The sequence below is a fragment of the Bufo bufo genome, chromosome 4, assembly GCF_905171765.1.
Source record: "Bufo bufo chromosome 4, aBufBuf1.1, whole genome shotgun sequence".
NCBI classification, from domain to species: domain Eukaryota; kingdom Metazoa; phylum Chordata; class Amphibia; order Anura; family Bufonidae; genus Bufo; species Bufo bufo.
The window spans coordinates 9,451,518-9,476,380 of record NC_053392.1 but is presented as its reverse complement, the minus strand read 5'-3'; the positions used below and the strand labels follow the sequence as shown (position 1 = coordinate 9,476,380).

Sequence of the window (24,863 nt, the reverse complement as noted above, 5' to 3'; positions counted from 1 at the left end):
ATAAACATTGAGTGCACCCCCCCCCCCAGTATAATAAACATTGAGTGCGCCCCCCCCCCCCAGTATAATAAACATTGATTGCGGCGCCCCCCCCCCCCAGTATAATAAACATTGAGTGCGGCGCCCCCCCCCCAGTATAATAAACATTGATTGCGGCGCCCCCCCCCAGTATAATAAACATTGAGTGCGCCCCCCCCCCCCCAGTATAATAAACATTGGTGGGCTGTGGGCAGTGCCAATGAGGGTTAAAAAATAAAAAATTAACTCACCTCCTCCAATTGATCGCGTAGCTGCTGCCGGTCTCCTTGTAATTTCTTCAGGACCTGTGGTGACGTCACTGAGCTCCAGCCTCTATCACATGGTCCATTACCATGGTGATGGATCATGTGATGGATCATGTGATGAGCTCAGTGACATCACCACAGGTCCTTTGACAGGTCCTGAAGAAAGTACAGGAGACCGCTGCTACGTGATCAATTGGAGGTGGTGAGTTAATTTTTATTTATTTTTTTAACCCTCATTGGCACTGCCCACCAATGTTTATTATGTTGGGGGGGGGGGCGCACTATGCCACCAATGTTTATTATACTGGGGTGTTGGGGGGGGGCACTGCACCACCAATGTTTATATGTTTATTATGCTAGGGAGGGGGGGCGCACTGCCCACCAATGTTTATTATGTTGGGGGGGCACACTGCGCCACCAATGTTTATTATACTAGGGTGTTGGGGGGGCGCACTGCACCACCAATGTTTATATGTTTATTATACTAGGGAGGGGGGGCGCACTGCCCACCAATGTTTATTATGTTGGGGGGGCACACTGCGCCACCAATGTTTATTATACTAGGGTGTTGGGGGGGCGCACTGCACCATCAATGTTTATATGTTTATTATACTAGGGAGGGGGGGCGCACTGCGTCACCAATGTTTATTATACTGGGGTTTAAGGGGGTGCAGGTTTTTATTTTATTAAGGAAGGGTTAATGGGTTTTATTAAGGGGGGTTAATGGGTTTATTTCGTTAAGGGTGTGTGCAGAGGTTTATTTTATTAAGGGGTTTTATTTTTATTTATAAATATTATTGAAAACATTGAAAAAAGTTTGTACATGTTTTCTTAACTTTCTTGGGGGGGGGGGGGGGGGGGGGTGCCAAACAAAGGGTTCGCCCCGGGTGCCAAATGCTCTAGGTACGCCCCTGGAGAGAGGTTATATATACTAGATCCGTGCCCTGAGAAGCAGACTTTGTGGCTTGAGGCGCAGCGTAGGTTTACTTTGCATTTAACTGAATATACTGAGAAGAAACTTTTAAATCAGAGGCAAACTATTTTTTCAGATGGTGATAAGTGTGGTAGGGCCTTGGCGTACTTGACTAGATCTGAGACACAGCAAACGGTGGTGGTGGGAGTTCTGAATGACCAAGGGATCTTGTTGAGGGAGCCTAGAGATGTCTGCCGCTAGTTTGCCTCCTATTATGAGACATTGTATGCCCCCAAGATCACGTGTACTTCGGAGGAAATTGTCAATTTCTTAGCAGGTATTAATATCCCTTCTTTGGACAGAGATGACAGGGGAGCCCTGGCGGCAGACATATCTGACCTGGAGATTGAAACGGCCATTAGTTCCTTAGCAACCAAGAAAACCCCGGGACCCGATGGATTTCCTGCTGAATGGTATAAGCGATTTTCTAAAGACCTGGTTAGTAGATTTGGGAAGCTGTTGAGGTATGCGCTGGAACGAGGTTCGTTGCCACCGTCCTTTCTGGAGGCAACGATAGTAGTGATTCACAAGTCGGGGAAGCCATCTGACCAGTGTAGCTCTTATCGACCTATCTCACTTCTGAATCTTGACGTCAAAATCTTTGCGAAGGTACTGGCGTTAAGATTGCGGGGGGCAATTCTCTCCTTGGTTGGGGTAGATCAATCGGGTTTTATGCCAGGGAAAACCACAGATATTAATTTAAGGCGATTGTTCACTAATCTTCAGGTCAAACATGATAACAGAGGTATGAGGGCTCTTGCGTCCTTGGACAATGAAAAAGCATTTGATTCAGTAGAATGGGAGTTTATGTGGGCAGTGCTGACTCAAATGGGCTTTCCGGAGAAATTTTTGTGCTGGTTACAAATGCTTTATAGATCCCCTTCGGCGAGAGTCAGGGTGAATGGGTACACATCGGACTCCTTCCCCTTGGGTAGAGGCACTAGACAGGGCTGCCCTCTCTCCCCCCTGTTATTTGCATTAATAATGGAACCTTTGTCGATACTCATTTCCTCTGACTCAGGTATAGAAGGCTGGGAAATAGCTGGAATATCAGAAAAGCTTCTATTATATGCTGATGACATGCTGGTATAACTAGCAGATTGAGGGAAATCCTTGGATACCCTTTTAGGTGTTGTTGATCAATTTGGGGGTTTCTCGGGTCTCCGTGTGAACTGGGCTAAGTCTAGTCTATGTCTGGTTGATGATGTTGACCCAGCTCGCATTTCGGTGAACAATAAGCTTCAGATTGTGGAGCAATTTACATATTTGGGGATTATTGTTCATAAAGAAGTGGCAAAATTTTATGATTTGAATGTTGCTCCTACAATGCAATCCATTACTCGAAAGCTAGAGGCTTGGGAAAACCTTCCTTTAACTCTGATTGGGCGTATCAATGTGGTAAAAATGATTCTTCTCCCAAAATTGCTATACTTATATAGGGCTGCCCCAGTGTTACTCCCCAAGAGACATTTTGCTACTTTGGATAGAATAATCGCTCCCTTTCTATGGAATAAGTCTTCTCCCAGAATAGCGAGATCCACCCTCCAGGCGTCTTACCTGCGGGGGGGTCTTGCCTTGCCGAACCTGTACATGTACTATGTAGCGGTGCAGCTGAGCTATGTGGCGTGGTGGGTACGGGCTGACTCAGGTAACCCGGCGGTAGTGTTGGAGGCAGCTTTATTGGGGTCCTATGAGGCACTTACGAACTTGGCGTATAGGAGGGGGGCTAGGTCTACAATACACTACACCCAATCGATGGCTGCTGCAGTACAGCTGTGGGTCAAATGGGGTCAGAAATGTAACCCTGATGAGAATGATATTACTTGGTCGCCATATTTGCCTTTGTGGAGAAACAGAGTGCTTCCGGAGCTGTTCTCATTACTGGAGTTTGAAATTTGGCCTCAGAGGGGGGTGCGCTACCTTACCCAACTATATGATAAGGGCCTATTTAGAACCTTTAATAGTTTGAAACAGGAATTTAATTTGCCCCAGCGTTGTTTGTATAGATATCTTCAACTCAGGCATGCCTGTCAGGCTCAGTTTGGTAGAGAACCTTTAAAGCTGGAGTGTGGTACAGTTGAGGCAGCGATTAGGAGGGTTCCGCTGGTCAAACCAGTGTCGACCCTGTATGCGTCGTTGATGGCGTTGCAGGACTCCCCCCTAGACAGGGCATTTGTTAGGTGGAAAAGGGACATTGAAGGTTTGGAAGATGTTCATGTTAAAGAATCTAGCTGTACATGGAGATCTACAGTGGTAAGTGCTAGGGATCAGTTGATTCAAGTTAAATGGCTTCATAGGATTTATTATACTCCTGTGAGACTATTTAAAATGGGTAAATTGCCGAACCCTCATTGCACAAGATGTGGACATGAAAACGGTTGTCTTATACACATGGTTTGGCAGTGTCCGATTATTCATGGCTTCTGGGAAGAGATCCATAAATATTTTAATGACAAACTAGGCTTTCCTAACGTCTGTACTGAACTCACTAGTCTGTTGGGAGTAGCTAACGAGATTGTTCCCACCAAATTTGGCAGGAAGCTGTATAGAATACTCTTATATTATGCTAGGAAAACTATCCTTCTCAACTGGAAACCTCCTAAGAATCCTACTGTGCAACAATGGGTACATCTAGTTAATGCTGATCTTGAATTATACAAGTTTGTGTATGAGAGAAGAGGGACCCCTGATCGCTTCATGAAGATATGGGACCCCTGGATTGGAGCCCAGACTCTAGTACCATAGATGACTGAAAGACTGTTCTGACCAATGAAGGCGTGTGTGAATGTGTGTGTGTGCAGTACTTTTAATCTTCCTTAGGATTGATATGTTTGGTACTGTTCATCCTGAAAGTGATATCTTTTTCTTCTGTCCCAAACTTGGGTCATGAGGAACTGTTATGATTGATCCCATGTATTTGATTTGTACTGGACTCAATTGATGATTGTCTGTATTTGATGTGTTTGTTATGCTTTTTGCTAAATTAATAAATAAAAAGATACTATTAAAAAAAAAAAAGAAGGGCAGCAAAGAAGCCACTTCTCTCCAAAAAAAACATCAGGGACAGATTGATCTTCTGCAGAAAGTCTGGTGAATGGACTGCTGAGGACTGGGGCAAAGTCATATTCTCCGATGAAGCCTCTTTCCGATTGTTTGGGGCATCTGGAAAAAGGCTTGTCCAGAGAAGAAAAGGTGAGCGCTACCATCAGTCCTGTGTCATGCCAACAGTAAAGCATCCTGAGACCATTCATGTGTGGGGTTGCTTCTCATCCAAGGGAGTGGGCTCACTCACATTTTGCCCAAAAACACAGCCATGAATAAAGAATGGCACCAAAACACCCTCCAACAGCAACTTCTTCCAACAATCCAACAACAGTTTGGTGAAGAACAATGCATTTTCCAGCACGATGGAGCACCGTGCCATAAGGCAAAAGTGATAACTAAGTGGCTCGGGGACCAAAACGTTGACATTTTGGGTCCATGGCCTGAAAACTCCCCAGATCTTAATCCCATTGAGAACTTGTGGTCAATCCTCAAGAGGCGGGTGGACAAACAAAAACCCACTAATTCTGACAAACTCCAAGAAGTGATTATGAAAGAATGGGTTGCTATCGGTCAGGAATCGGCCCAGAAGTTGATTGAGAGCATGCGCAGTCGGATGGCAGAGGTCCTGAAAAAGAAGGGCGAACACTGCAAATACTGACTCTGCATAAATGTCATGTAATTGTCGATAAAAGCCTTTGAAACGTATGAAGTGCGTGTAATTATATTTCACTACATCACAGAAACAACTGAAACAAAGATCTAAAAGCAGTTTAGCAGCAAACTTTGTGAAAACTAATATTTGTGTCATTCTCAAAACTTTTGTCCACGACTGTACAGAGTATATAGGGAATGTGTACATAGGAAAAGAGAAATGTAGCAGCTCTCACCTGCCCTTCCTTTAGTTGTGAGCACGGATGGCCCGTGTCAGGTGCGGGCAGCAAATGCAGAAAGAAGTTGAGAAAAATCCAGCTCCACTTTAAAGGAATTGCGTTTATTCAGCTTGCGGTTAAAAACTCATCCAAGAAATACAAAAATTTATTTAGCAGTCTTGTCTTGTCTACATGTTTCGGGCTATCAGAGACATTTCCAGCCCTTCTTCATGACCAAATTTTTGTATTTCTTGGATGAGTTTTTAACCGCAAGCTGAATAAACGCAATTCCTTTAAAGTGGAGCTGGATTTTTCTCAACTCCTTTAAGGGAATGTGTACAGGTTCATAACACTCGGCTGTTTGTGGGATAATCAAGAGCCCCCCCCATCCCCATACATCCACCGCGGTCCGCTCCTCTGACTATAGGGGGCGCTGCTGTGTGGGATGGGTTCTAGCACTACTCCAGTTCTCCAGTCACAGGATCTGGCGTTTGCAGGGCAGGCAGTAAGTCACACTGGAGTTCTATTCACTGCACCAAACATCATCTGGCTGATGGACAATAATATGTGATCCTTGTGATAACAATGACTGGTCCAAAGAGCTGAAATCCTGAGTAATAGAGCAGATCGGCTCTCATCACTGCGCAGCCGGAGAAGTAATAACTAACTGTACTGGATCTCCAAACACTAAAAAGCTCCACATGACAGTGACATCATCACTGGTCCTTCACTCCACTGCTGAGCTCCGCCCCTCCTGATCACATGACAATGATGTCATCCCAGGTCCTTCTCTACCACTTCTCTCCACTGCTGAGCTCCGCCCCCTGCACTGATCACATGACGGTGACATCATCCCAGGTCCTTCAGCTCTTGCAGTGCAGCAGATCCAGAGCAGGTCCTGGTCGGTAGTCACTGCTGTGGTGTCTGGAGCCTCTTCTTCTCTCTGGTATCAGCCATTTCTCCAGAATCCCCCTTTATCCCCGGTGCTGGGGGCTCTGAGAAGCGGGGTCTCTCCAGGAGCAGTAAGTGCGGTTCTGGATCTCACTAATGCTCTTGTCCCTGGAGGATTTCCAGCCTCTCCTCTCCTCATAAAGGCGTCTGCAGTACTAGAAGCCTCCAGCTCCTCCAGTTCTCTCCTCTTCTCCTGAATGACCACCAAGGATGGACAGGAAGGAGATCAGCAGAAGAATACTAGACTTCACCTTGGAGATCATCTCCCTGTTGAGCGGAGAGGTAAACTTTTCTAGATTTCTCTCCTCTTTATTGTATTCTGTAACAAGTCAGACATCAGGAAGGAGAATCCATCATAGGAAGTGATAGGAAGAGTCCAGGGTCCTGGAGAACGGCCTCCAGACCTTCCAAGTGATGGAGAACCTGAAGATCAGCCACCAGTATGGTCAGTGATGGATCATGGAGACCAATAGTCATGTTGTAGGAGCCATGAGAAGGTAAGTAGGCACGTTGTACCCAGGAGGAGAGGAAGCAGAGGAGGAGATGGCCGGAGTGTGGGCCGGAGGGAGGATTTCTACCACTAGTCTGACATCTAGATGATACTGGACTATAATAAGGAGGCCTCCACTACGTCTAGAGGAAAGAAGGTTTCTCCACCAACATAGAAGAGGAGTCTTAACTGTAAGAGCAGTGAGACTATGGAGCTCTCTGCCAGAGGAAGGAGTCATGGGGGATTCTCTAGAAGAGTCCAGAAGGGGCCTGGAGGTCTGGAGGGTAATAATATTCCAGCTTCTAGTGACTAGATTACTGGAGATGGGGCCATGATCCAGGGAGGGATTCTGAGTGTAGATCTGGAGTCAGGAAGGAATTTCTTTCCCTAAGTGTCTCTCTCCATCCACAGGATTACACTATAGTGAAGAAGACATCAAGGGGGACTCCCATCATCCATGAGTCAGGAGGGTGGAGCAGGACCCCCATTACAGAGCCTCCTCCCCTGATACATGAGCAGAAGATCCTAGAACTCACCCACAAGATGATGGAGCTGCTGACTGGAGAGGTGACACTGCTGGGAATGCTGGGAAATTCTCCAGTAACAGCACTGGAGGGGTCTGGGTGATGACGGTGTCATTGTGTTGTCAGGTTCCTGTAAGGTGTCAGGATGTGGCGGTCTATTTCTCCATGGAGGAGTGGGAGTATGTAGAAGGACACCAGGATCTGTACAAGGAGGCCATGATGGAGGCTCCCCGGCCTCTGACATCACCAGGTAAGAAGAGACGAGGTGAGAAGAGGCCGTGTTAGAGCCTCAGTCCGGTCATGTGCAGTGTGTACACGCGTGTAATGACATGTGATGTAGGAACGGGGTAAGAGAAGATCTTCCTGATTATAAAGGTCTAAGGGTCACATAGATTAAATATTATCTGATCATCACATAAACACTCATTGACATAAAGATACCGCATCCAGAAATGTCTGATTGCTATAAACTCGTCCCACAGTTCTGTGTCGGGCAGATATGTAAATGATCACAGGTGCGGTCTGATTAGACACTGGGTCTTGCCACAAGAGGACATAAAAGTGCTTCCCCCACTGTCCTGTAAAAGAAGCTTGCAGAGGCTACTTTAGGGTAGTGTACATGCCTCTACAATGCTCTCAAAGACAATTTGCTGAATCAACAGACTTTGAGAGGGGATCCATCATTGGAGCAAGGTGGATGGTTGTTTTGCCATCTCGGCCATCCTGACCCCGCTGTTAGGAAGTGTTGAGAGCAGTGGTTTCCGGAGGGCGCACACATAGCGACCAGGCTCCGGTCGGCCCAGACAGACAACTATAGAGAGGATCGTTTGATCTACCAACAAGCTTGAGCAGCTCCCACAGTTTAGTAGTTTAGCTGTCCACCATCCAGACACAGGTGGCCTCTTCATTACACACACCCCCCCCCCCCCCCCCCCCCCGGTCTCTGTCCGGACCATTTACAGATATTTCGCAGAGGTAAATTTGGTGTCACTGCGTCCATTACATGTCCTACCATTGACAGCCAGTCACCGTCACCTTCATCTGCAGTGGTGTCTTGAACAAGAAACCTGGACTGCTATGGACTGGACCTCTCCTTTAGTGATTAATCCAGGTTCTATTTGGGATCTGAGGCCGGTTGGGTTGGAGTATGGAGGCCTCATGGTGAGCACTTCAATCCTGCTTTTACTGTGGAGTGACACACTGCCCCCACTGCGGTCTGATCATCGGGGAAGCCATCACATATGACAGTCGTGACCCATAGTAGTGATACAAGGACACTAACAGCACAGTGATATGTGCAGGACATCCTGCCACCACATGGGCGCCTCTCATGGCAGGGCTGACAAATGGCATTTTTTAGGATAATGCTTGGGATACGGAACCTATATACCTCCATGCCCAACCATATCTCATCTTGTATCCAGGCTAGAGGCCGTATCTTATCTTGTATCCAGGCTAAAGGCCGTATCTCATCTTGTATCCAGGCTAGAGGCCGTATCTCATCTTGTATCCAGGCTAGAAGCGTATCTCATCTTGTATCCAGGCTAGAAGCCGTATCTCATCTTGTATCCAGGCTAGAGGCCGTATCTCATCTTGTATCCAGGCCAGAGGCCGTATCTCATCTTGTATCTAGGCTAGAGGCCGTATCTCATCTTGTATGCAGACTAGAGGCCGTATCTCATCTTGTATCTAGGCAAGAGGCCGTATCTCATCTTGTGTCCAGGCCAGAGGCCGTATCTCATCTTGTGTCCAGGCCAGAGGCCGTATCTCACCTTGTGTCCAGGCCAGAGGCCGTATCTCATCTTGTATCCAGGCTAGAGGCCGTATCTCACCTTGTGTCCAGGCCAGAGGCCGTATCTCATCTTGTATCCAGGCTAGAGGCCGTATCTCATCTTGTATCCAGAGAAGAGGCCGTATCTCATCTTGTATCCAGAGAAGAGGCGCCACCCAGGGTCCTAGAGCCTCCTTTCTATTTATCCTTTTTCCTCTAATATTGGAGTCACTTACATTTCTCATTGTAACAGTCACACATAGAAAGCTTCTTCCCAACATCTCCTTCTCAGAGCGGATCTTTTTGGTAATAAGTGTATATAATATAATCACTGTGTTATCTCCTGTAGATACCGACTCCAGGAGGAGAAATCTCCCCGAGAGATGTCCCCGTCATCTGTATTCCCAGGACTGTCCAGAGGAGAAGCTCCCAGAGAACCATCAGGTAGATGGAGCTGAAGTCTCCCCAGAATCTGACCAGAAAGGGGATTGAACCAAAGACCATTTTACATTTCTCTTCTTTAGGATGAAAATCTGATGGATATTAAGGCTGAGGTTAAAGATGAAGCAAAAGAGGAGACGGATTTATGGGGCGATCAGCAGTGTAAGGAGGGGGGGCTGTCATGGGTCACCTGGATACTACTCCCATCATCTCATCATCACATGTAATAATCTCCCCTGTCCCTGTGTGTTTCCTACAGATGGACTCATAGAAAGAAATCCCCCCGAGAGATGTCCCCGTCCTCTGTATTCCCATGACTGTCCAGAGGAGAAGCTCCCAGAGAACCATCAGGTAGATGGAGCTGAGCACTATACACATCTATATAGGGGGGTCCTGCAGTCATAGAGGGGTCATAGATGGTGGGGGTCTCTTATGTGGATCTGTTAGATTTCCCACCTGTCTGCTGTATTGTACTGAATTGTTACAGATGACAAATCAGGGGGAAGATGTGACTGATATTAAAGTGGAGGATGAAGAAGAGCGGGTGATGGGCGATCCCCCGTGTAAGAGTGAGGTGGAGGAGGACATTCCAGTCCATGTGACCACAGGTATGGAGTAATGAATGGAGGAAGGGAATTGTAAATGATGTGTGTTATCATCAGCTAGGTCTTATCAGATGCCGGGTATTACGTAGGACATTACTTTTACTCTATAATCCCGTCCTGGCACAAAGAAAGTTCAACTGTTAAAAAATAAAATTATAAATGCAAAACCTAAAACAATGAGAAGTTTATGTGATTAACCTGATAATTGGTAAAAACCAACAGACTGCGAGAGGGTAGAAATATTGGGATCAGAAGGATCTACTATCCTGTGTGGAGACTCTTCAGATCAGGTGGATTGAACCCGAGCGGTATGTAGGTGATATAACAGGGCCCACACTTGGACAGGAAGTGGTCGTCAGGTTCAGTGGTCATCCAGCAGGAAAATTTACCTCCGTTTTAGTACAAAAATCTGTGCCAGACTGTAACGGATCTCCTAGCACCCCGACCGGGTACCTCCGTTGATAGGTGCTCCTAGTGCTTTCCGAGGACTCCAAGCACTCCACTTGACACCGTACGCACTGCAGACCCCACGAACCACCGAAGTTTGGTTGAGGTCTCGCCGTCTCCTACCCACCCTGGACCTACGACAAGGCTCCAGGCTCCAGTGGGTGAACCTCTCCTAAAACCAGAGAGCAGGAACAGCTCTTAAAAGAGCTAGTAGTTATAGCCAGGGGAGTATAGCAAATCTCCCAGCGTATAGCAATCCCCAGCGTCAATCAGTTACCCAAACATCAGCCTCAACATGATAAAGGGTAAAACAGGAACACTTTATTGAGGGCTACCCGCCCGTATTTATGCAGGTCCCCATCTGGTGGACACGCCCCTAGGGGACCAGAAGGAAGACTGTGACACAGGACAGATACGTAGCACTCAGGATACACAGACACAACACATCCCCACAATGCATCATGGTTTCCTCCTCTCTGCCCTGGAGACACCCGAGGAGCAATTCAATTATCTCTCAGGACAAAGGGAAATCGCCAATACGCATGTGGAGACAACAGGACAGAAATCACCACCCAAACACACAATGTCACACCCCCACAGCAAACACAGACATTTAACATATCCTCAGATAGCTCAAGTCTGAGTGCATATCATTAGGTGAATGGCACTCAGAATACACAAATACAATACAATTAGCTATCTGGGTACCCTCACATAACAAAATACAATTCCACAGATTTAAGCTGTGCGGCCGGTCTGTCTTGTCCTTTAAAGTTAGTATGGGCCATAATCCTGAGGCAAGAGGCTGGTAAACAGGCCTCTCCAAAACCCAGTGGCGAGGTTGGTTTCGCCACACAGACCACTTCCAGATTTTCCAGAAACGTGAAATATTATGTGTTGAGTTACATGTCTACAACCATCATCTGACCAGAGTCTGGAGAACAAGATGTGATCGGCTTCTGAGCTTTTTTAATAAGTAACATATTTATCACTCTATAAGATGAACCTAGGATTAAGAGGAAAAATATTTTTCATCAGACCTCAGATCAGTCCCCAATCCTCATCAGACCTCAGATCAGACCCCCACTCCTCATCAGACCTCAGATCAGACCCCCACTCCTGATCAGACCTCAGATCAGACCCCAATCCTCATCAGACCTCAGATTAGACCCCAATACTCATCAGACCTCAGATCAGACCCCCCTATTGCTCATCAGACCTCAGATCTGATCCCCATTACCAGGGAACGGTGAGAACAGCAAGCACAAGGAGCTCCACACTCACTGCTCCCTGGTCCTGCGGTGCTCTAGTGAGTGCTGTCATAATGTTTTTTCTACTCCTTTCTGGATTGTTGTCCTCGTTTTGTTTTCTGCACGAGCCCTTGTGTACAGATTAGCTCTAATTCACATTCCCTTTGGACCAGATCAGATTCACATGTTCCATTGATATATTTGATTTGTCCATCCATTTCATCTGTCTAGCATGTCTCCCTCCCCTTTATATGATGCTTGGTGTCCTCCATCCTGTAACTGTAAACCAGACAAGTCACTCACCACATCACGCAGGCGCTCTGCCCTATGTACGCACATTACTCCAGGTAAGTCAGTGTCCCGGCTACTAGCGACGCTCTACACACCTCTTCCTCTGCCTCTCTGACTGCACGTGCGCTCAGTCAATAGTCCTCACAGGGGAATAGTAATGAGCCTCTCAACCTCACCGCTTTGGTTTCTCCAGCCGGCACTGCATCTTTTTACTCATGACTTATGATTCAGCCTTGCATGTGTTTCCTAACCGGCAGAGCTTTGTATCCACTGGGGCAGATGTGCTCAGAAAGAATTCACCAAGTCTAATATTTTGGACTCATTTGTTTGATTTGGTTCTATATCTGTTGTTCGGACTGAAAATCTGATGCGGTTTTAGGTAAACAGGGCCTGTGATGATGTCGGTGTAAGCAAAGGCTGTGATGGCAGTGTCAACTGAGCCTATGATGGCGGTGTAAGCAGAGCCCTGTGATGGCGGTGTAAACAGAGCCTCTGATGGCGGTGTAAGCAGAGCCCTGTGATGGTGGTGTAAACAGGGCCTCTGATGGCGGTGTAAACAGGGCCTTTTTTTTGTTAGCATTTGTAACTGAATAACTGATCACTTGGGAATATTTGGCTTTTAAATGTTAGAGGGGTTTTCTCATTTCTCATACTTTGTTCGTTTTTTATTCTGAACATGCGCACTGTGCTCAGCCATACAAGAAGTGTAAAACATAAAACGCCGGTCTATGGTAAATTTCCCCCTATATCTATCAGTTCTTTGGCCAGAAGGCTGACTCTTTGGTTGTTAAAGTGTTCATTGTCATAGAGGTGATACTGGTTTATGTTGTGCCGGGGGGATGTCTGACTTGGAGCTGAATTCAGTTGCCAGATCTGTAGATGCTCCGAGTGCCATGTTAGGTGATATCCTTTCTTGGGAGTAGGGATGACAGGATGATTTTACAGCCGGGGAAATTTTGTTTTGTGCTCTTTGCTAATTGGCTCAGTTGTCCTGCTATCTTCTGGTGCTGGTCCTGGAGTTCATTGGTGCCTCTAGCTTTGGTACTTTGCTTGGGATTGGTGAAATACGGATGATTGATGATTGTCGTTGCTTGTTTGATAGTTGAGCAGTGGACAAGAATCTTAGACTTGACTGAAACTTGTTAGATTATGTTCAGATTACCTCAATGTGCCCTGATTTAGGCTTATAGTCCACACCGTGATCCACGCAGAATCCATCATCCATATTTTAGAACCCTGTTATGCTGAGTTCGAGTCAGTTAAACACAAGGTGTAGCTTGGACATGTGCAAGATAATAAATCCGTACTTTGGTCATGTGAACCTGGCCTTGTTGGAACGTTATAAATGTATCTATTTTGGTGTTTGAACAACACATCACAAAATCCAATTTTAATCTTAACGAAATATCCCAATAAGGAGTCTGAGTGAGACATCATGCTATCGCTTAATTATAAAGAAGAGGATCAGGTCATCAGGAGACATTACTCTGATGCATATCCATTCCTTCTCATTACAGATCTGTCATATAATTCACCTAATCAAGAGGAACCTTCTCCTGACCTATCACAGATTGCTACCACAAGTACCGGGCAAAAAGGGGGTAAAAAGTTTCAATGTGGGGAATGTGGGAAACAGTTTAGATGTAGATCAAGTCTTTCTGTACACACAAGACGTCACACAGGAGAGAAGCCATATTCATGTTCAGAATGTGGGAAATTGTTTATAAGGAAATCGGATCTTTTCAGTCATGAGCGAGTTCACACAGGAGAGAAGCCATATTTATGTTCAGAATGCGGGAAATGCTTTAGAACGAATTCAGACCTTGTTGTACATCACAGAATTCACACTGGAGTGAAGCCGCATGTTTGTTCAGAATGTGGGAAATGTTTTACAATTGCATCAAAACTTGTGAATCATAAGAGAGTTCACACAGGAGAGAAGCCTTATTCATGTTCAAAGTGTGGGAAAGGTTTTACAAAGAAGTCACTTCTTGTTAAACATGAGAACAGTCACACAGGAGAGAAGCCGTATCCATTTTCAGAATGTGGGAAATGGTTTGCTAGTAAATCATGTTTTATTACACGTGAGGGAATTCACAAAGTAGAGAAGCCGTATTCATGTTTAAAATGTGGGAAGTGCTTTAAAAATAAAGCATATCTTGTTCAACATGATAGAGTTCACACCGGAGAGAAGCCGTATTCCTGTTCAGAATGTGGGAAGTGCTTTAAAAATAAAGCATGTCTTGTTCAACATGATAGAGTTCACACAGGAGAGAAGCCGTATTCCTGTTCAGAATGTGGGAAGTGCTTTAAAACTAAAGCACATCTTTCTCAACATGAGAGAATTCACACAGGAGAGAAGCCGTATTCCTGTTCAGAATGTGGGAAGTGCTTTAAAACTAAAGCACATCTTTCTCAACATGAGAGAATTCACACAGGAGAGAAGCCGTATTCATGTTCAGAATGTGGAAAATGCTTTAGAAATAAATGCAATCTTGTTATACATCAGAGAAGTCACACAGGGTAAAGCCATTTTGATGATTTGTATAAGAATAATGGTTTACAAGGAAATCAGATTTTGAAAGTCATCACAGAACCATATTCTTGTTTGCAACTGGGGAAATGTTTTAAGAGCGCAGGATGACTTCTATCTCATCAGGTTATTCGCAGACAGTTCACAGGTCTGTTTACTGTCAGAGCAGTGAAGATGACATAGGACATAGTGTAAGGGGAAGGACGTTCCATGGAGACTTTTATATAACATATGTGGACATATCGATATTTGATGGCGATTGGTGCATTATATAAAGATAACGGTGATGGAAGAGAAGTAAACAATAAACTGAATTTGCAGTAATGCTAACCTCTGAGCATGGTGGCTTCAGGGCCCTTTTACACGGGTGAGAATCTAAAACATAATAGCTAATGATTCCTAATCATTAGCGATTATCTGGCGGTGTAAATGTACCACCGATTACCCGATGAACGAGCGAAACAGTCGTTCATTGTGTAATCCGATCGTTTGTGCGTAAACAATATTTTTTTTGCCGGCAGCAGATCGTGCTGTGTAAACAGGATCTGCTGTCGGGAAACAAGAGTCGGTATTGGATAGAGCGATGGCATTAGTGATCCCTCCTCCCCATACTCTGGAGGAGATCGCTGCATGTAAATGCACTGGTCTCCTCCACCAGGAAGCAGCAGATTGTCGGGACGGAACGCTTCTTTCTCGATAATCTTCTGCTCTGTCATCCCATGTAAGGGACCTTTACTGATCAGCACTGTTAGGCCTTTATTACACCAACAGATTATATGACAGATTTTCTGACCAATCATTGGTAGGCTGGCCGTTTACACACACAGATCTTTTGTTATACACACCAAGTATTGGTCAGATAATCTGTGGGTGTAATACATTACCTTGCAGCACTGGGTTTCTGGGTTTGAATCTGACCAAGGACAACATCTGCATGGTTTGTATGTTCTCCCTGTGTTTGCGTGGGTTTCCGCTTTCCTCTCACAACCCAGAAACATATTCTAAGGTTAAAGGTTTTGGCCACTCGTTATTTTCAGAAATGTGCTGGAAACATACAGTTTACTAATATAATGTCTGTAGAACATCTGCTCCAAAGTCCTTATTATACTGCTGCCTCTAACTGGCCTCACGGCTCGTACAGTCCTCCCATCCTAAACCTGGCCACATTACCAGACCCACTCATGAATGGTCTCCACCCACCACAATGGATGGGCTGGGAATCTAGCCCATATGCAGAACTTTTTCCAGGCCATAATGTGCCGTCCTGTGATGCTGTGTATTTCTACAAATGCTTCTTTTATCCCCGTTTCCAGATATTGAAGTGTAACCCCCTGAAGTGCAGCACTGTCCTCGTAACACGAGTCCTATAAACGCAGATCATAATTCTTCAGCTCTCCTTGATGGTGCTCCATGGAGGGTTTTGGGGAATGACCATTTGTTAGTGATGTATTGGGGGACTTCTGCTCCTGTTCTCAAGCATGTCCTACGCATCCGTCTACAAAAAGATGATACGTAAAGACCTAACTAATGAAACCCTCACCACCAGTGTAGGGTACAGCACATAGAAAGCAGTAAGGCTTACACTAGGTGCAGAAATGCAGATTCACGGACGGCGTCATCTTCACCGATATCAAGCGTATGAAAACATCTAACTATTTCAAGTCAGAACTTTGGGTGAGATTTCTCCAGATTTGTGTACTGGATTCTCACATTAGACTCCCTGAGAGCTGCAATTTCCCAAAAAACTTGTGACCATTATCACACGTGTGAACAAGGTCTTAGTGTGGATTCATGTTTTTCTTGACTTTTTTGGCCAAAACTGCTTCCAGATGTCATCTCTGGTGAAATATAAAGAACACTGCAGACAATGCATTTTTTGACTTTTTTTTCTCTCTCTGTTGCCGGCATTGGATGTTTTTTCCGTCGTTCTTCCCATTGGCTTTTCTATATTACTTCATTTCAACAGGTGTGCGATGTTACCAGACGCGTTTCGGGATATGTCACTATCCCTTCCTCCTGAGTAAAGATGGGATCAATACATGGAAACCGGATCTGAGATTTAGAATGGGATATTTCCGATTTTTTTTAAACATTCATTGCGGTTTATTTGCGATTTTTTTTTTTTATTTATGTATTTTTTTTTTCTTCTTTTTATATGCTTTCTGAATGGAATATTGTAGTTCACAATGTCAGTAATAGATATCAGAGCCTGTTCAAGGTTAGGTTTCTACAATGTCTATCTTTAGTATGGTTCTTCTTTCATGCGTTTTCTTAGCGATTTTTTTTTGCCATTTTTCTTCATTTGTTGCAATATCTATTTCTTTTTTTTAAAACTCTAAATTAAAATATTATTCAAAGATGTGGGCAATTCAAGCTGGTTATGTTCAGCGTCTATCAAAATCAGCACAGTACATGGTGAAGAATCAATACTATATCATGTCCTAATTGACAAATGGGTAAATAGATCAAATAATTCAGATATTACAATTAGTGATAACATTACATACACTTGAAGATTTGCTTGGATCCAGAAACGGGCCCCAAGGGTCGTCATGGGGATGGGGACCCCAGGTCAAGGGGACGTCGCAGTGCCGAGGAACGGCCAACCATGCGACCTCTAGTCTTTTCTCTTTTCTGAGAGGTAGGGTGTCCTCTCATTTGGGTTGGCAGCACCATACCATAGGTAACAGGGAGTGAGCCACCACTACAACCAAATATCATTTCCTCTGACTGCCTGTCTCTTTAGGAAACCTCGCGGAGATCTTTATCCGTTTTTCATGCAGGTCTGGTCCGTTCAAGTCAAATGGTCAGGGGAAAAAAACCTGACAGCACACGGACAGCATTTCTCCATTTCAGGACATGCTGTTTGTTATTCTTCATCTTCAGAAACACTGAACACAGTCAGAGACAAAATATTTAACTGGCAGCGAAACCTGTCCCGTGTCACTCATGTAAAAAGGGCCTAAAGCTGGTGACGCGCACAGCTTTTTGAGGCAATTTTGAGCCAAAGCCAGAAGTGAGTTGGAAGGGAATGAGGAATATTAAGGACCTCTCCTTCCTGCAGGAGCCACGTCTGGATTTAGCAAAAAAACGGCTTGAAAAACTGCCATAAAAACCTGCGTGTGACGCTAACGGGAGAGATAACACTGACGACATTTTCTTCTGTGGATAAAAAAATTCTGTAATTGTAAAGTTAATGGGCCAGATTTATCATTAGCTCAAGTCAGACTAATGGAGTGAAAAAGTCGCAAAATAATGCGCAAACGCTAAAACTGCGCACAAATTTGCGACTTTTTACTGCTCTGCACTATGGTTGCCAGTTTCCTGAAAGTGGGCGTGTTTTCTTATGTAAATGAATCTCTAGACAGATTTACTATTGGAACTATTTAAAAAGTCGCAAAAAAATGTGCAATTTCACTCCAGTGAGGACCATGCTTATCTTTAATAGAACATGCGACTTTTTTGTAAAACGTGCGACTTTTTCGTAAAGATGTGTGACTTTTGTAAAGCTGCTTACTGACAGATAAACTGCTACCGTCAAACCACATTTATTACTGTCTTAAAGGGCCGATCATAAATCTGACTTTAGCCGTATGTGAGAGTGGAGTGAGCTGTCAGTCATGATAAATCTGGCTCTATGTGTTTTCTGCTCCGTTCCTTCTCCTTTATCTTCTATGAAGATTAGATATCGATGTTCACATATAATAATAGACTAATTCCACGCGGCGTCCTCACACTGTTCCCAGACTGTAGTCGGAGACCCTGCAGACCCCACAATCGTGTAGTACCGAAGGGGCTGAGAATGATGTAACATCAGGGTTTCACTTTACATATGAGGCCGTTATAGTTATTTTCCCTCCACCGAACATGAAGGGTTAGTCACCCCCATCATCTGCTCTGTACATTATGTGTGACACATCCGCACAGTCACCCCCATCATCCTGCTCTGTACATTATGTGTGACACAGCCGCACAGTCACCCCCATCATCTGCTCTGTACATTATGTGTGACACAGCCGCACAGTCACCCCCATCATCTGCTCTGTACATTATGTGTGACACAGCTGCACAGTCACCCCCATCATCTGCTCTGTACATTGTGTGACAGCCGCACAGTCACCTCCATCATCTGATCTCTACATTATGTGACACAGCCGCACAGTCTCCCCCATCATCTGCTCTCTACGTTATGTGTGTCACAGCCGCACAGTCACCCCCATCATCTGCTCGGTACATTATGTGACACAGCCGCACAGTCACCCCCATCATCTGCTCTGTACATTGTGTGACAGCCGCACAGTCACCTCCATCATCTGATCTCTACATTATGTGACACAGCCGCACAGTCACCCCCATCATCTGCTCGGTACATTATGTGACACAGCCGCACAGTCACCCCCATCATCTGCTCTGTACATTATGTGTGACACAGCCGCACAATCACCCCCATCATCTGCTCTCTACATTATGTGACACAGCCGCACAGTCACCAACATCATCTACTCTGTACATTGTGTGACAAAGCCGCACAGTCACCCCCATCATCTGATCTCTACATTATGTGACACAGCCGCACAGTCTCCCCCATCATCTGCTCTCTACGTTATGTGTGACACAGCCGCACAGTCACCCCCATCATCTGCTCGGTACATTATGTGACACAGCCGCACAGTCACCTCCATCATCTGATCTCTACATTATGTGACACAGCCGCACAGTCACCCCCATCATCTGCTCTCTATGTTATGTGTGTCACAGCCGCACAGTCACCCCCATCATCTGCTCGGTACATTATGTGACACAGCCGCACAGTCACCCCCATCATCTGCTCGGTACATTATGTGACACAGCCGCACAGTCACCCCCATCATCTGCTCTGTACATTATGTGTGACACAGCCGCACAGTCACCCCATCATCTGCTCTCTACATTATGTGACACAGCCGCACAGTCACCAACATCATCTACTCTGTACATTGTGTGACACAGCCGCACAGTCACCCCCATCATCTGCTCTGTACATTATGTGTGACACAGCCGCACAGTCACCCCCATCATCTGATCTCTACATTATGTGTGACACAGCCGCACAGTCACCCCCATCATCTGCTCTGTACATTATGTGTGACACAGCCGCACAGTCACCCCCATCATCTGCTCTCTACATTATGTGACACAGCCGCACAGTCACCCCCATCATCTGCTCTGTACATTATGTGTGACAAAGCCGCACAGTCACCCCCATCATCTGCTCTGTACATTATGTGTGACACAGCCGCACAGTCACCCCCATCATCTGCTCTGTACATTATGTGTGACACAGCCGCACAGTCACCCCCATCATCTGCTCTGTACATTATGTGTGACACAGCCGCACAGTCACCCCCATCATCTGCTCTCTACATTATGTGACACAGCCGCACAGTCACCCCCATCATCTGCTCTCTACATTATGTGACACAGCCGCACAGTCACCCCCATCATCTGCTCTGTACATTATGTGTGACACAGCCGCACAGTCACCCCCATCATCTGCTCTCTACGTTATGTGTGACACAGCCGCACAGTCACCCCCATCATCTGCTCTGTATGTTATGTGTGACACAGCCGCACAGTCATCCCCATCATCTGCTCGGTACATTATGTGACACAGCCGCACAGTCACCCCCATCATCTGCTCGGTACATTATGTGACACAGCCGCACAGTCACCCCCATCATCTGATCTCTACATTATGTGTGACACAACCACACAGTCACCCCCATCATCTGCTCTCTACATTATGTGTGACACAGCCGCACAGTCGCCCCCATCATCTGCTCTGTACATTATGTGTGACACAGCCGCACAGTCACCCCATCATCTGCTCTGTACATTATGTGTGACACAGCCGCACAGTCACCCCCATCATCTGATCTCTACATTATGTGTGACACAGCCGCACAGTCACCCCCATCATCTGCTCTGTACATTATGTGTGACACAGCCGCACAGTCACCCCCATCATCTGCTCTGTACATTATGTGTGACACAGCCGCACAGTCACTCCCATCATCTGCTCTCTACATTATGTGTGACACAGCCGCACAGTCAGCCCCATCATCCTGCTCTGTACATTATGTGTGACACAGCCGCACAGTCACCCCCATCATCTGCTCGGTACATTATGTGACACAGCCGCACAGTCACCCCCATCATCTGATCTGTACATTATGTGTGACACAGCCGCACAGTCACCCCCATCATCTGCTCGGTACATTATGTGACACAGCCGCACAGTCACCCCCATCATCTGCTCTGTACATTATGTGACACAGCCGCACAGTCACCCCATCATCTGCTCTGTACATTATGTGACACAGCCGCACAGTCACCCCCATCATCTGATCTCTACATTATGTGTGACACAGCCGCACAGTCACCCCCATCATCTGCTCTGTACGTTATGTGTGACACAGCCGCACAGTCACCCCCATCATCCTGCTCTGTTCATTATGTGTGACACAGCTGCACAGTCACCCCCATCATCTGCTCTGTACATTATGTGTGACACAGCCGCACAGTCACCCCCATCATCTGATCTTTACATTATGTGTGACACAGCCGCACAGTCACCCCCATCATCTGCTCTCTACATTGTGTGTGACACAGCCGCACAGTCACCCCCATCATCTGCTCTCTACATTATGTGTGACACAGCCGCACAGTCACCCCCATCATCTGCTCTGTACATTATGTGTGACACAGCCGCACAGTCACCCCCATCATCCTGCTCTGTACGTTATGTGTGACACAGCCGCACAGTCACCCCCATCATCCTGCTCTGTACGTTATGTGTGACACAGCCGCACAGTCACCCCCATCATCTGCTCTGTACATTATGTGACACAGCCGCACAGTCACCCCCATCATCCTGCTCTGTACATTGTGTGACACAGCTGCACAGTCACCCCCATCATCTGATCTGTACATTGTGTGACACAGCAGCACAGTCACCCCCATCATCTGATCTCTACATTATGTGTGACACAGCCGCACAGTCACCCCCATCATCTGCTCTGTACATTATGTGTGACACAGCCGCACAGTCACCCCCATCATCTGCTCTGTACATTATGTGTGACACAGCCGCACAGTCACCCCCATCATCTGCTATCTACGTTATGTGTGACACAGCCGCACAGTCACCCCCATCATCTGCTCTGTACATTATGTGTGACACAGCCGCACAGTCACCCCCATCATCTGCTCTGTACATTGTGTGACACAGCCGCACAGTCACCCCCATCATCTGCTCTGTACATTATGTGTGACACAGCTGCACAGTCACCCCCATCATCTGCTCTGTACATTATGTGTGACACAGCCGCACAGTCACCCCCATCATCTGCTCTGTACATTATGTGTGACACAGCCGCACAGTCACCCCCATCATCCTGCTCTGTACATTATGTGTGACACAGTCACCCCCATCATCCTGCTCTGTACATTATGTGTGACACAGCTGCACAGTCACCCCCATCATCTGCTCTGTACGTTATATGTGACACAGCCGCACAGTCACCCCCATCATCTGCTCTGTACGTTATGTGTGACACAGCCGCACAGTCACCCCCATCATCTGATCTCTACGTTATGTGTGACACAGCCGCACAGTCACCCCCATCATCTGCTCTCTACGTTATGTGTGACACAGCTGCACAGTCACCCCCATCATCTGCTCTGTACATTATGTGTGACAGCCGCACAGTCACCCCCATCATCTGCTCTGTACATTATGTGTGACAGCCGCACAGTCACCCCCATCATCTGCTCTCTACGTTATGTGTGACACAGCCGCACAGTCACCCCCATCATCCTGCTCTGTACATTGTGTGACACAGCTGCACAGTCACACCCATCATCTGCTCTGTACGTTATGTGTGACACAGCCGCACAGTCACCCCCATCATCCTGCTCTGTACATTGTGTGACACAGCCGCACAGTCACCCCATCATCTGCTCTGTCCATTGTGTGACATAGTTGCACAGTCACCCCCATCATCTGCTCTCTACGTTATGTGTGACACAGCCGCACAGTCACCCCCATCATCCTGCTCTGTACATTATGTGTGACACACCCGCACAGTCACCCCCATCATCTGCTCTGTACATTATGTGTGACACAGCCGCACAGTCACCCCCATCATCTGCTCTGTACATTATGTGTGACACAGCCGCACAGTCACCCCCATCATCTGATCTCTACATTATGTGTGACACAGCCGCACAGTCACCCCCATCATCTGCTCTGTACATTGTGTGACACAGCCGCACAGTCACACCCATCATCTGCTCTGTACATTGTGTGACATAGCTGCACAGTCACCCCCATCATCTGCTCTCTACGTTATGTGTGACACAGCCGCACAGTCACCCCATCATCCTGCTCTCTACATTATGTGTGACACAGCCGCACAGTCACCCCATCATCTGCTCTGTACATTATGTGTGACACAGCCGCACAGTCATCCCCATCATCTGCTCTCTACATTATGTGTGACACAGCCGCACAGTCACCCCCATCATCTGCTCTCTACATTATGTGTGACACAGCCGCACAGTCACACCCATCATCTGCTCTGTACATTATGTGTGACACAGCCGCACAGTCACCCCCATCATCTGCTCTGTACATTATGTGTGACACAGCCGCACAGTCACCCCCATCATCCTGCTCTGTACATTATGTGTGACACAGCCGCACAGTCACCCCCATCATCCTGCTCTGTACATTATGTGTGACACAGCCGCACAGTCACCCCCATCATCCTGCTCTGTACATTATGTGTGACACAGCCGCACAGTCACCCCCATCATCTGCTCTGTACATTATGTGTGACACAGCCGCACAGTCACCCCCATCATCTGCTCTGTACATTATGTGTGACACAGCCGCACAGTCACCCCCATCATCTGCTCTCTACATTATGTGTGACACAGCCGCACAGTCACCCCCATCATCTGATCTCTACATTATGTGTGACACAGCCGCACAGTCCCCCCCCATCCTCTGCTCTGTACATTGTGTGACACAGCCGCACAGTCACACCCATCATCTGCTCTGTACATTGTGTGACATAGCTGCACAGTCACCCCCATCATCTGCTCTCTACGTTATGTGTGACACAGCCGCACAGTCACCCCCATCATCCTGCTCTCTACATTATGTGTGACACAGCCGCACAGTCACCCCCATCATCTGCTCTGTACATTATGTGTGACACAGCCGCACAGTCATCCCCATCATCTGCTCTCTACATTATGTGTGACACAGCCGCACAGTCACCCCCATCATCCTGCTCTGTACATTATGTGTGACACAGCCGCACAGTCACCCCCATCATCCTGCTCTGTACATTATGTGTGACACAGCCGCACAGTCACCCCCATCATCCTGCTCTGTACATTATGTGTGACACAGCCGCACAGTCACCCCCATCATCTGCTCTGTACATTATGTGTGACACAGCCGCACAGTCACCCCCATCATCTGCTCTGTACATTATGTGTGACACAGCCGCACAGTCACCCCCATCATCTGCTCTCTACATTATGTGTGACACAGCCGCACAGTCACCCCCATCATCTGATCTCTACATTATGTGTGACACAGCCGCACAGTCACCCCCATCATCTGCTCTGTACATTGTGTGACACAGCCGCACAGTCACACCCATCATCTGCTCTGTACATTGTGTGACATAGCTGCACAGTCACCCCCATCATCTGCTCTCTACGTTATGTGTGACACACCGCACAGTCACCCCCATCATCCTGCTCTCTACATTATGTGTGACACAGCCGCACAGTCACCCCATCATCTGCTCTGTACATTATGGTGTGACACAGCCGCACAGTCACCCCCATCATCCTGCTCTGTACATTATGTGTGACACAGCCGCTCAGTCACCCCCATCATCCTGCTCTGTACATTAGGTGTGACACAGCCGCACAGTCACCCCCATCATCCTGCTCTGTACATTCATGTGTGAGTGTGACACAGCCGCACAGTCCACCCCCATCATCCTGCTCTGTACATTATGTGTGATACAGCTGCACAGTCACCCCCCATCATCCTGCTCTGTACATTATGTGTGACACAGCCGCACAGTCACCCCCATCATCCTGCTCTCTACGTTATGTGTGACACAGCCGCACAGTCAACCCCATCATCCTGCTCTGTACATTGTGTGACACAGCCGCACAGTTACCCCCATCATCCTGCTCTGTACATTGTGTGACACAGCCGCACAGTCACCCCCATCATCTGTTCTGTACATTATGTGTGACACGGCCGCACAGTCACCCCCATCATCCTGCTCTGTACATTGTGTGACAAAGCTGCAG

At 46.8% G+C, this 24,863-nt stretch overlaps 1 protein-coding gene across 24 annotated transcripts in view; it reads left to right on the top strand.

Annotated features, from left to right (window-relative positions):
* The window catches only part of LOC120998305 (gastrula zinc finger protein XlCGF26.1-like), a 4,064,644-nt gene that overhangs the window by 2,069,922 nt on the left and 1,969,859 nt on the right, over positions 1-24,863 (top strand). The window contains exon 14 of one of the 24 annotated variants that reach the window (XM_040428955.1): positions 9,257-9,351. The exons of the other annotated variants lie outside the window; for them this stretch is intronic. Coding sequence (XP_040284889.1) covers positions 9,257-9,351 — 95 coding nt within the window. The remainder of the gene's footprint in view (positions 1-9,256; positions 9,352-24,863) is intronic. 24 annotated transcript variants of the gene reach the window in all.